The 11,981-nt window shown below is 38.5% G+C and overlaps 1 protein-coding gene across 1 annotated transcript in view; it reads right to left on the bottom strand.

The window, feature by feature from the left end:
• Positions 1-2,901: 2,901 nt before the first annotated feature.
• LOC138298467 (low-density lipoprotein receptor-related protein 2-like) overlaps positions 2,902-11,981 on the bottom strand; it is a 1,267,625-nt gene continuing 1,258,545 nt past the window's right edge. Inside the window, exons 33-34 of the mRNA XM_069236878.1 lie at positions 7,679-7,811; positions 2,902-3,009 (exon numbers count right to left, since the gene is read on the bottom strand). Of these exons, the coding sequence (XP_069092979.1) occupies positions 2,980-3,009; positions 7,679-7,811 (163 nt within the window). The 3' untranslated portion in view covers positions 2,902-2,979. The remainder of the gene's footprint in view (positions 3,010-7,678; positions 7,812-11,981) is intronic.

The following is an 11,981-nucleotide window of genomic DNA, read 5'->3' as shown; positions in this document are numbered from 1 at the left end:
AGTGTCTTCAGCCAACCCACAGAGCAAAAAATGGATCTATCCTGAGCTCACAAAATCACCTATTGTTTACTATGCCTATCTCCCTTGCTGGTCTCCTTGTGTACAACACCCTTCAAACAACCTGCCAGTAACTATGAGGGGACTATGACAAGGTCAGAGTCTGCTTCAAGCCCATGTGTTATTGATTAGTGCTTTTGATCAAATGTAATTGAAATATCCATCATTTGTCACAACCTTATAATGAAATTATGGGACCTTCCCATCCTCCCTTGTAAAATGTCATTTAAAATCTATTTCGTTTTCACTATTGTTGCAGCCCCACAATATTTAAAACACCGTTCGGCAAAATTTGCTTGATGGATATCCTCCAAGATCTCTGTAAACTTATTTTCAAATCAGTTTCTTACATTTACCAGAGGTAAAGTTTATACTTTCGAACATACCAAGTGTGATACTTTCGTGATGCAGAATGTTTTAAGTAGGACATCCTCCAGCAAAAAAAATATATAAGTGTAACAGTTGAACATCTACCTCATGAGGTAAGAGGCAGGGGAGGGCTCAGAGCTGATGAGAGCATATCTTTAAAATCAAAGTAACTCAAGATTTGCATTTCACAAAGCTTTAACAGTTTAAAAATACAAAAACTCCAGTCTTCCTGCTTTACACCCTTCCACTGAAATCCCATCAAACTGACAGAATATAAAGTTGGACTGTGAAACGTTGATTGAAAGCACTGTAAATATGTAACCTTAAAAAGTCCATGTATTCTTCACAAAGAATCACATGGTGTCCACCTTAATAATGAAGCCAGGATATCAATGGCACAGACTAGCTAGGACAAACTATTAAATCCAAAATATAGACCAGTGAGCAATTTTAAATTTTCTATACCTTCCTCCAATTTGTATATCTTCAAGGTTTATAGATGCCGAGTTAGGAATAGTAAAACCGAGCACAGCTTTAATGGTTTTAGTGAAGGGCCGTGCTCCCCCTGAAAATATACTTCTGGCTATCAGCCTGCCTTCCACAGAGACAAACCTAGTCCCTGATTTTGACTGGCAATCCATTGCGGTTGGTCATCACTTTGGACTTTGACACAGTCTATTGCGACCAAATACCAGTGGTTAGTCCTTTGTGCTGTTTGGCACTATTTTTTATTGAAAATTTAAAAATTCATATCTCAGGTTCTATTTATTAGATTTGTTATTTTGCTGTCATCTTATTTTTTAAAATCTCGATTTTTCTAAATTGGTTTAGGGTTTTCGGGTGTGGCGTTTTATCTAAATTACTGTTTGAGTGCTGCATAAATACTTTATACAGTGCCTTTAAGTTATGCCTGACTGCTTTGTGCCGAGCTAACAGAAGGTTTATTTAGGGTCTTCAGTGGTTCACCCTGACAAGGATTGTGAATAATATTTAAAGTGGGCTCTTAACATCTTCAATTTATACTCTCATTTCTTACAGCAGGTCTCCATGGCTGAGGTACAGTTGGTCAGACAGCCCTTTTTCTTTCTTCTGAACACTCACCATAGTCTTTCAGCATTATATTGACTTCATGCGCAGTCGTTCAAGATGGTATAAAGGTCATGCAGTCAAAAAGGTAAACAAGAATTTGTTTCCTAGTCGCCTTTACTGGAGTTCTCTATTGCTAGTCAAAGTGTGGGCCAAACTCATCCTACCTGAGGATTTCCCAAGCATTATGCTTTTTCGTTTCTAGAACGAATAAGGGGACAGGGTAATACAATGCTACATGTGGAGTCAACAATGGGCCAGAAAACGGAAACTCCATTAAGACAAAACCGTACAATCAAACATGTCTTGAATTCCCCAGTGGGTTTCCCTACAGGCTCACTTATTAAGAAAGGATGAGGCTTTCAGAGTCATGTGTTATTTCAGAATTCCCTACCAATCTGCAATAAAGCTAATAAAAAAAGTGAATGCCTTTTAGATAAGTTCTCTTCATGGTTATTCATTACATTAGTGAGATCACAGCTACTAATCAGGAGATGTTATTTCTCAGGTTTTCCTGAGAACAGAGGAGCAGAGTTGGATTTCTGCAGACACTCAAATTTGACTGAGGTGTGACTACAAGGCCTACCTGCTTCTAATACCATATGAGGACTTCTAAATTTAACTAAGCAGTACATGACTGAGGAAAGTCCTCAGTACAGTTCCTATGAATAGAAAGTTGTAGCGAATGCAAGTGAAAGGAGCTAAATGAGAATTAAATATAGTGCAGTGTAGGACTATACCATAAAATAGAAGCAATTTCAAGACTCAAATAATACAGTCCTAAAACAGTCACCTGACCATAAAGGCAAAATTGTATGGCTGAAACATGTAGACAGAGTACTATCTGAGTCCAACACACTCTGACATTACTCCTTTTCATTTAACCTTGCCAAAGGATCCTTAAAATACATTTTGAAAGAATTTAGGTTCCTTTAGACAATTTTAGATTTAGATCCCTCTGCATTAACTCACTAAAATGTTCTCTTGACTATCATGGCTAAGCCCACCCAGATACCTGATGTTATCTGGGTGATGACTCAAAGCATGCCACTAGTGGGCACAAGTCCTTTTAAAAAATGGAAGACTTTTTTCAGATTGAAGCAGTGATGCAATAGAGGGCTACAGTGAGCTACCTAAGGTTTCGGATGGTTCAACATTGGGAAGCGCAGTATACTCAACATAAATACCCCTCTTCCTCTTTTTTGATGTAGCAACTCAATAACAATACAACACTTAGAAGCTGATTATCATATGTGTAAATACTGAAATGATTTGAATGCTACTATAACTTGTTCACATTTAAGTTAGGCACATCTAGTAATTGCACCCAGACATTAACTTTGTAAAAAAAATTTTTTAAAAAAGAATGAATACACAAAATCAATTGGGGCAAATTGTACAAAACTTTAATTTCATGACAGTACATGACCTTTGCTCCATTTTGGACATCATAACTTTCACTGAAATTCATTTTGATTGCAGAGGGGTTGCCAGCTCCTGTGGTAAAATAAAATAGGAACAACATTCAATTGTATTCCAACAGATCTTTGTATCATTTTCAAAAGGCCTTTACTGCAAAACTATTATGAGAGAAAATACATTTTCACTAGGATATTCACATATATTTTTTCGCTGAGAAAACCCAGTGAAAAATGAGTTATGCTATGTCTCAAAGTTGTCAAACCAATGAAATGCAGCAGTTAAGTTTCCCAATGCACACACCACATGCCGTAACTTGCACCACCCATGGTGGCGTCACATTCTCTTGATCACATTTTGTTTCAGTACCTTTGCCAAATTGTTGTTTTCCACATGATTTGTGGTGCACATTGTCTTTGGCCATGCGCAAAAGGGCTCACAGCAAGGCCATAATCCCACCCTAACATGGCCACCCAACCATTACTAATGCACACACCCGTCACGTACAGACAGTCTTTGGCCAGGCCCAGTGCCCAATCACATTCACCAGGGGTTAGGTGCAGGTCTTGTGTGGCCTTGGACTGGGCTTAAATTGACAGATACCAAATTTCATGCAGATTAATTAAACAGCATCAAAATGATTACTGAATTAAACTGGTTACATTCCCTTAAATCTTTGTCCACCTTTGAATTATCTGGTCAAAACTTGATATAACCAATAGTAAGCTCAACCTGCTAAACATATGTCCACTTCTGTGTGGACTTAAAGGGTGGCAAATTTACTATCAGATGAACACTCTGACCCCACCTTTGAAGATGCACCCCCTCCGGTTGGACCTGCAGGATATTGAGAAACCGAAGGGTAGGTAAATTTGCTAAGTCTGACAAATTTTGTGCAGATCGAATAGACTGTGAAAACGTTAATAGTAAATAAAAAAAGTTTGAGCTCTTCTAACTTCACTACCCCTCCCCCACCACCACCGGGTCTACATACAAACTAAAATACCTAGACTGTATTTAACTTGCTAACTGCCTGCCATGTATGATGCAAATTCAGCAAAATGGGTTCAAGTTGTTAGCAGCTGAAAATGTTAATGCCCCTGCATCCTTGATGGCTAAATTGTGTTCAGATTCATCAGTGTTATTAGCAAATGGAGAGTTTTTTTTCTCCTTCCCTCTTAACTCAGCCCTCCAGTGGGCCTGCGTGAAAGTAAATGTACTAAAATAAGGTTAAACGTGTCAGCTAAATTTCATGCAGATCCATCCGATGGTGCCATAGCTATTAGCAGATCCAAAACATGTTTGTCATTCCTTTCTCACCCTTTGCCCTCACTGGATCTTCACAAGACCCAGTATACCTGCAATGTAGATCACTTACTACATGCCATTCTTAACATAGGACTCCTTTTATCCAGCAGGTATTTTTTAGTCAGCCTTTTACTATAGGCACTTTGCTTCCCCTGTTCCCACCCTATTTCCACCCCACTGGGGCCTTGTTGAAAAACTAAAACATCAGAAAAGTACAAATGCTGCTCACCTACAGTGGGGTATTATCCTCACGGCTGCGGTGGGTCCGACTGCTGGTCACCAACCCCAGTACGAAGAAGAAAATAGTATGGCCCAGCCTCCTCCGGTCGCAGGACGGGCCCGCCCTTGGCCTGGGCTTTGCCAGGGCACGTCCCGCGAAGCGGGCGCGCAAAAGTTTTTGAGGGGGCCTTGTCCCGCCCTTGCCGCCGTCACAAAGCGCGTCCCACCAGGAAGCAGGCGCGCGAAAGGTTTTAAAGGGGCCTTGTCCCGCCCCTGCCGCCGTCACAAAGCGCGTCCCGCCAACTTTTGCAATATTATCTAACATGGAACTGTTAACAATTAAACCTGCTTGCTCTATTAGCATTGTATTATTCTGTCGCCAAACAATGAAGATGGCCTATAGTAAGTTAAGTTATTTTTCTTCTGCATCTGATAGTGCCATTGTCCTATAATTGCTGGGGAGACAAAATATCTTTATGTAGCAGAACTATAATGCAAAAAGCACTAGAGATCGGGATTTCTGCAAAATTACAGCAATAGGAAAATACCAAAAAAACTGAGACCAGAGAGATGATTCCATTTTTGTAACTTGTATAGGAATTTCATTAGGCCCAAACTACCAGTAGAGCTGGCTCTCACGATAAACACTTCAGTTTTTCAGAAGGTGTTCCATATTAATCGCTGGTGGAAAAAGTATTAGGCAAGATGATCTTACAATAGTCAGGAGTATTAGAAAACGATTTGTTAGATATTATAGCTACACTCCATTGCTAATAGGAATGGGTTTAGCCACCACCCTGTTTCAGCAATAATATTTAGACTATCGTCATATGTTTGAGACTGCAGGTCATTCCAGAGACAGTCTGCCTGAAGTCATTTAGAAGTGATTTGATTCCTGGCAATCGTTTTTAGGTTGCTGATTATTTTACCGCTGGTTGAGGAAAAAATAAACTGTTTTTGAACCAGTCTAATGATTTTCTTCTTATTTATACTGATAATAATAGTTCTTGACAGTGACGAGCATCTTTTCTTTAACATTGTTTGTGATGTTGTGCTGGATATTGTTGGTGGATTGTATATTATCACTGCCAAAGTCTTAGATGTTGAATGGGGATAGGACAAGAAAAATAGCTTTCTTCTCTCCCTAGATTTCCTAGTTTTGAGTCTTTGTGGGCTTTACGTCATGGGCAAAGGCACCTCCTCTCCATTTCCACTCATTTCTCCTTCACCACATGATACTTCTATTTCATTGTAGCAAACTCTTGCTATCCTCAACCTTTATTGTTCTTCGACATTTGTTATTAAACTTCACATTCAACACAATGAGCATCCGCAGAGACACAACACATACAATTCATTAGGATAGTTGATAGACTTCCTTATGTAATTGCTAGGATACATCACAAACAGTGAAGACATGAAAAACGATTGATGCCAGTTTGCAAAATGTCTAACACTCCTGCCTGTAGAAGAAAAGTGAAAGAAGAAAATAAAGTTAGATGGAAAACACCATCTAAGTGTTCAGGGGCTCTTCTCAAATGAGACCAAAAGAACTAAACCTCCAAGGTGATTTGTAGTCCAAAAAACTGTAGAATATCGACCTAACTGGCTTCATGAAGTAGCAGTGTCAATTTTCAGCTTACCATTACTACTGACTGGCTGCATTTACTCATGGGATCTCTCTTTCTCCGTTTTTCTTTAATTTTCAGGCAAAAGGGGAGAGGTGTGCAGCAATGTAGTTATTTATTTAATGTACATTTGGGGTTTATTTGGATGTTTAGTTAATGCAAACAAAATTCTGAGCATGTAGCCAGGGAGAGAGTTTTTCCAGCATTTAAAAATGCTCAGTTACACCTACATAGACGTTATATATATATATATATACCAACAAAAACGGCTTTCCTTCAAAGCCATAAAGGAGCACTCTCCAGGTTGCAGCTAAGCTCATTTCCCCAGCATGACGCGTTTCAGCTAAATGCCTTTCTCAAATGCCAGCAAAATAAAAAGACACTCGTATTTGGCTGTTTAAATAGTTTCCCTTCATTGTTAGTTTCGATATTAGTCATCAGTGAGAAAGAGCTTCAATTCATCCATAATATATATATACACATACATACTCAAGATGTAGAATTTATGACCATCAAAGATCCTGTGATCCATTAGTATTACTGTAATTTTCATACATGAGAATGCATAGACTATCACTGTTCCACATTTGCCGTGTATTTTTACTGCCTTTACTAACTACTTTTTATGAATTCACTTAATTTTCTGTAAAAGTTCTAGTCTGCCCATATTTCTCAATACAATGCTTCATTAAAGGACCACCGTTTGTGTTTTCATCTTAACTTTAAAAAGCACTTCCTTAGGAGCCGAAACATGCTGAAGCCATGGATCATTGTTAACTGTCTGAATCAGACGCAAGACAGTACTTTATACAATTTACCTGTCTCAGATAAATTGTTGCCCAATTCAGCAGCGCAGTATAATGTTTGAAAATGGGCAGAGATTCCATATTACTAGTGGTCCAGTCTGATTTAAGGTGGTCTACTTCCGTTTCTCCATCCCAGAACTAACAACTTTAAAAGATGACCAACATCGTACATGATTGCTACCTATTCTCTCATCACCACTCCTGGTTTTAGAGTTTTGTCACTTTCTCTTTGCCACCGGGATATGCAAGTTAATAGGAAAACAACAGATTTCCCATTTTATATTTTAATAACCATTTTAAAGGGCAGATTTCAATTATATTTAATTTTCCATTTATGTGGTGAATATACAGAGCTGCCCCTTTTAATTAAATAGGTGTGTATTCTGACCTTAATGGAACTTATTTTTAGCATTATCGATTAAAGATCTGAATGAACACACCCACATTTAAGCCTGTGTGGTAGTGTCCAGAGGAGATGCAAACATTTTGGATTGCTTCCGTTTTCAACATGAAGATATTGATAGTGCAACACAAATCTTCAGCGTTGAATCCTCAAAATCGATTGTTCTATCAGTTTTGGAAGTTGGACTGGAAAGGTTCTATTTGATTATTTTTGGAATCTTCATAGAATGTTGCAACATGAAATGGTGTATAACAATGGATTGATACAAAAAAGCAACCCTATGTACAAAAAGGTATCTAAATGGCCTTGAAATACACCAGATGGCCACTGAGTGATCAAGATAGATTTTACATGCGAGTTGCATAATTAAAATTGCCACTTACCTCCTCTGCAATAGCTTTGGCATCATAGGCATCATTGACAAAAGTCTCTGCAGTGGTAAGGCTTTCATCATCAGGATCATTCTCCATCATGACTTGTCTGGTCAGTGTAGTAGATGAAGCTGTGCTTGACGTCCTGCAATGGTACCCCAATCGTTGTATAATGTTAACAGACCAAAGAGAACAGATTATGCTACATCATAAATCCTCATGTATTTCTCACCACCTAATAAAATAATGAGGGACAGCGGAGCAAGTAGTCTAATTCTCTACAAAAGCAAATCAAAGTGGTAACTTATTGGTATCACCAGCAAAGTGGTGGTACAGGTTTAACAGCACTCCGTTACCTATTATGTGTTGTTGGGAGGCCAGGAAATGCTTATTTCTAACAAACCGTTACAAACGATTAGACATGACTTCTGATTAAGGCTATGAAGAGTCTGCCCGAAGTGAGGTATGGTTTGGTCATGAAAGTCCTGATATTTTGATAGCAAGTGGGAAGCTGTAATGCATAGTTTGATGGAGTATTATAAAGTTAACATTTCACATGTTCTCACCTTAGCTTTACATGCATTCACTCATCTTTGGGACCGTAAAAGTGTTACTATATTCGCTGTATACTGAGCAATTGTTTAATAAAAAGAATTAAAAATAATAATTTATCTACTATGCTATTCACTTACATCACTTAGACATCCTACAACATGTTAAAGACCGATGCAAACAGAATAGATTAGACTGAAATGTTTGATTACATTCCCATTTTATAGCTTAAATAGTAAAATACAGGATCGACATCTCTAGAGATATTCTTTTAGATTATGAATTCCTGCTTTTCATGATTTTTTTACATGCAAAGGCTGACAAACCCAACACCAACCATTTAACAAGATAACTAGAAATTGTTGTGCTGACTACCAATGTTGTAGATTGCCAGTCGCACGGTAGACTAAGATCTGTTAAATTAGTTTCTCCCATCAGATCTATATTATTGTACATTTATTTACCCAAAGATATTCTATCATAGTTTGGCATATGAGAAAAACTAAGAATGCAATTAAACGTATTCCTTTCCATTGGTAATAGCTCATCATTTTAGGCTCTAGAGATATTATAAAATTCCTGAGGAGATGTTAAGGAAACGACAGAAAATGTGATTCGGTATTTACATGTGAAAATGCTTTCCAGCTTGCAATTTATAAAATACTATAATGAAGACACCAGTTTTCTAGATGAAGACTGCCATAAAATGCATGACCCCTTTGCAGCCAGAGTTGCCAGACAGGAAGGAACACTTAGAGTAAACCTTCAGTGAAAACTTGCAGGGTGCATGTGTGTGGCTAAATAGATCAAATCAAAATCAACTTAAACGCTGCTCCTGAAAAAAAAAAAAAAAAAAAACTTTTCTTTCTGAAAAATAAAAAGTTAAATCAAAGTCATCAAAACTGAAAGAAATTTTATACTCGAGTCCTGAGATGCATAATCTGAGTCACCTTCTTGATATGACTAGGTATTTTGAGGAGAAAAAAAAAATCATTCCTTGATCTGCTAATCCAGTCCAGTAAGAATGATCCAATGGTGGAACCCTTTCACCCATTCATGAACGTCTTCACTGGGGAAAAACCTACATCAGAAGGAAATTACAGGTGGAGGAAATAACATTAGCTTTAGAGTAATATGCCAGAGAGACACCTGCAACTTTTGAGAAACTGTGAAACCTATTTACAGATGTACAATTAATTTTCTCATCCTCAGCAGTATGTAATGTTATGATACCTTTGCGTACATTTCATTTAGCTCCTAAAGTTTTTAACAAATTACAGATATATATATATATTTTTTTAAACAATTAATAACTGTATTTGGATTTGTTTGTGCTTTGGTGTATAAAAAAAGGATGCAAAAATTAGCTGTTTGAAAAAAATCCTAGAGCCTTTTTTCTGACTAAGCCAAACCATATTCCTGGAAAGAGGGCATTGTAAGGATTTTCTAGAAAAGGGGAGTAGAAATCTTATTATTGAACATTCATGATGTAAGGTAATAATGCTATATTCTAAATTGGTACTGGTGGTAAAGAGGAGAATTGGTGTAAAGTAGCAGAAGCTGAAAAAAAATATATCTATATATCTATCGATGGAGGCAGCCTTGGCTTCCAATTAATATTTTGGAAAGATGGCATTTCCTGCAAACAGGAAATGCATAGACTGAAGAAAATAAAAAGCGAGGGCGATGTAAGATTGAAAATTGGGGCAAATAATTTAATTGCCATTCCAGACATCCTTCTCAGGAAGTGCATCGTGCATAGGGGAATTAAATAGTTTTTTCCAATTCAAGCTATTACTGACCTTGTGCTGTACTGCTTAAAACTAAAGCACAATACATTTGTAGAAGTCATGTTTCAACCTGTTTTCCCCCTCCCCCCCAGAGGTCTCATCCACCACTTGTGTGCACTTAAGCACATCACCGTGCCTTTAGTCTGAGGGTGTATACATCTCCATCAGTCATTTTTAGGTCTCTTCGAGACATGCGGTCTGCACACTGTAGGCTTACGCCTGCCTACAGCTTTTCATCTGCTTGATGCATCGTGGCTGATTTTCTTCACTTACGGTTGTGTTGGCATGCCTACGTCATGTTCTCCTTGTGCTTGACCCTGACCTGGAAATACTTGTGTCCATCCCTTGCTCCCGTTTTTGTAGCTTTTTTTCCTCTGTGTTCCAGCACTCAAATGAGTGCTACCATTTTTACCCTCTGCCGCAGTCTGTTTCTTGTCCACCCCATCCGCCCACTGTTTCATGAACTCCACCCCCAACCCACACATTCCCCTCACTCTCCCTTTCCTTCATTTGTGTTGTGCATGTGAAACTAGAAGCAGGTTCAAGTGGAACAATACGCTTCTGCAACTGTCTTGCCCAGAGCTGTTTGGTGTGATTTTCATTGTATTTACTTAAGACATCTTTAGTGTATTTTGCAAGCATCCCCTCTCAAGCAAGAAAGAGTGTGTGTGTGTATGTGTGTGTGTATGTATGTATGTGTGTGTATGTGTGTGTGTGTGTGTGTATGTGTGTGTGTGTGTGTATGTGTGTGTATGTGTGTGTGTGTATGTGTGTGTGTATGTGTGTGTGTGTGTGTGTGTGTGTGTATGTGTGTGTATGTGTGTGTATGTGTGTGTATGTGTGTGTATGTGTGTGTATGTGTATGTGTGTGTATGTGTGTGTATGTATGTGTGTGTATGTATGTGTGTGTATGTATGTGTGTGTATGTATGTGTGTGTATGTATGTGTGTGTATGTATGTGTGTGTATGTATGTGTGTGTATGTATGTGTGTGTATGTATGTGTATTTATGTATGTGTGTGTGTATGTATGTATGTGTGTGTGTATGTATGTATGTGTGTGTGTATGTATGTGTGTGTGTGTGTGTGTATATGTGTGTGTGGGTATATGTGTGTGTGGGTATATGTGTGTGTGGGTGTGTGTATGTGTGTGTGGGTGTGTGTATGTATGTGGGTGTGTGTATGTATGTGGGTGTGTGTATGTGGGTGTGTGTGTGTTGGGGGAAGGGGGAGTTCTGGTTGCATGGTGGCTCCTTTGTGGACAGGAGTGAGCAGCAGCTCCTGAATTACTTTCCATATGTGTGCAACTTTGATCAGTTACTGCTTGGTTTCCACCCTGAAGCCGGCCTCCACTTCAGCTGTGAATGAAAACAGATAGCCCTGGAGGTATCTCAAGGGCACTTAAAATGTATTATCTTTTGCAGAAATATGATCTGCTTTGTGCCCATGTCTACTGTCCCCCCACCAATCCTCTCGGTGTCCGCTCAACATCCTGTGATTCTGGGAACATCACTTAATCTGCTCATGCCTAGAAACAGTGCTTGTGTAATGTAACTAGTGCTCATGTAATGTGCCTCACTTGCAAAACCTTAACATGAAGAAAGGCAAATAGACATTTCCAGACTGAGTTGTACAAAGTGATACCAGAAAACCTGGCTAAATTGCAGCTTCTCCAACTAAAATGTTTGCTCTAGGAGAAATGTTGTATTTCACTAAAACTTTTTTTCTCCATCAGTTCACATGAAAGCGCTTTAAATGCGAGTTTAGAAAAACAGCTAGATCAAACTATCACTTATTTTATTCCTGTGTGCTGCTGAGCTGTTTGCTGTTAGTGCATATTGTAATCCAGAGGCACGCTTAGAAAAGAAATGCCTCTTTTTATTCCTGAACTCCACATAAATTACAATGGTGTCTAGCAATGGTAGTATTAATGTACAAAGCATTTGAACTTCCTGCGACCCTATTTTATCAGAGT

Source organism: Pleurodeles waltl, chromosome 1_2 (assembly GCF_031143425.1).
Source record: "Pleurodeles waltl isolate 20211129_DDA chromosome 1_2, aPleWal1.hap1.20221129, whole genome shotgun sequence".
NCBI lineage: Eukaryota > Metazoa > Chordata > Amphibia > Caudata > Salamandridae > Pleurodeles > Pleurodeles waltl.
Note: the sequence above shows the minus strand (reverse complement) of the source record. Positions and strands in the feature narration are given on the sequence as shown.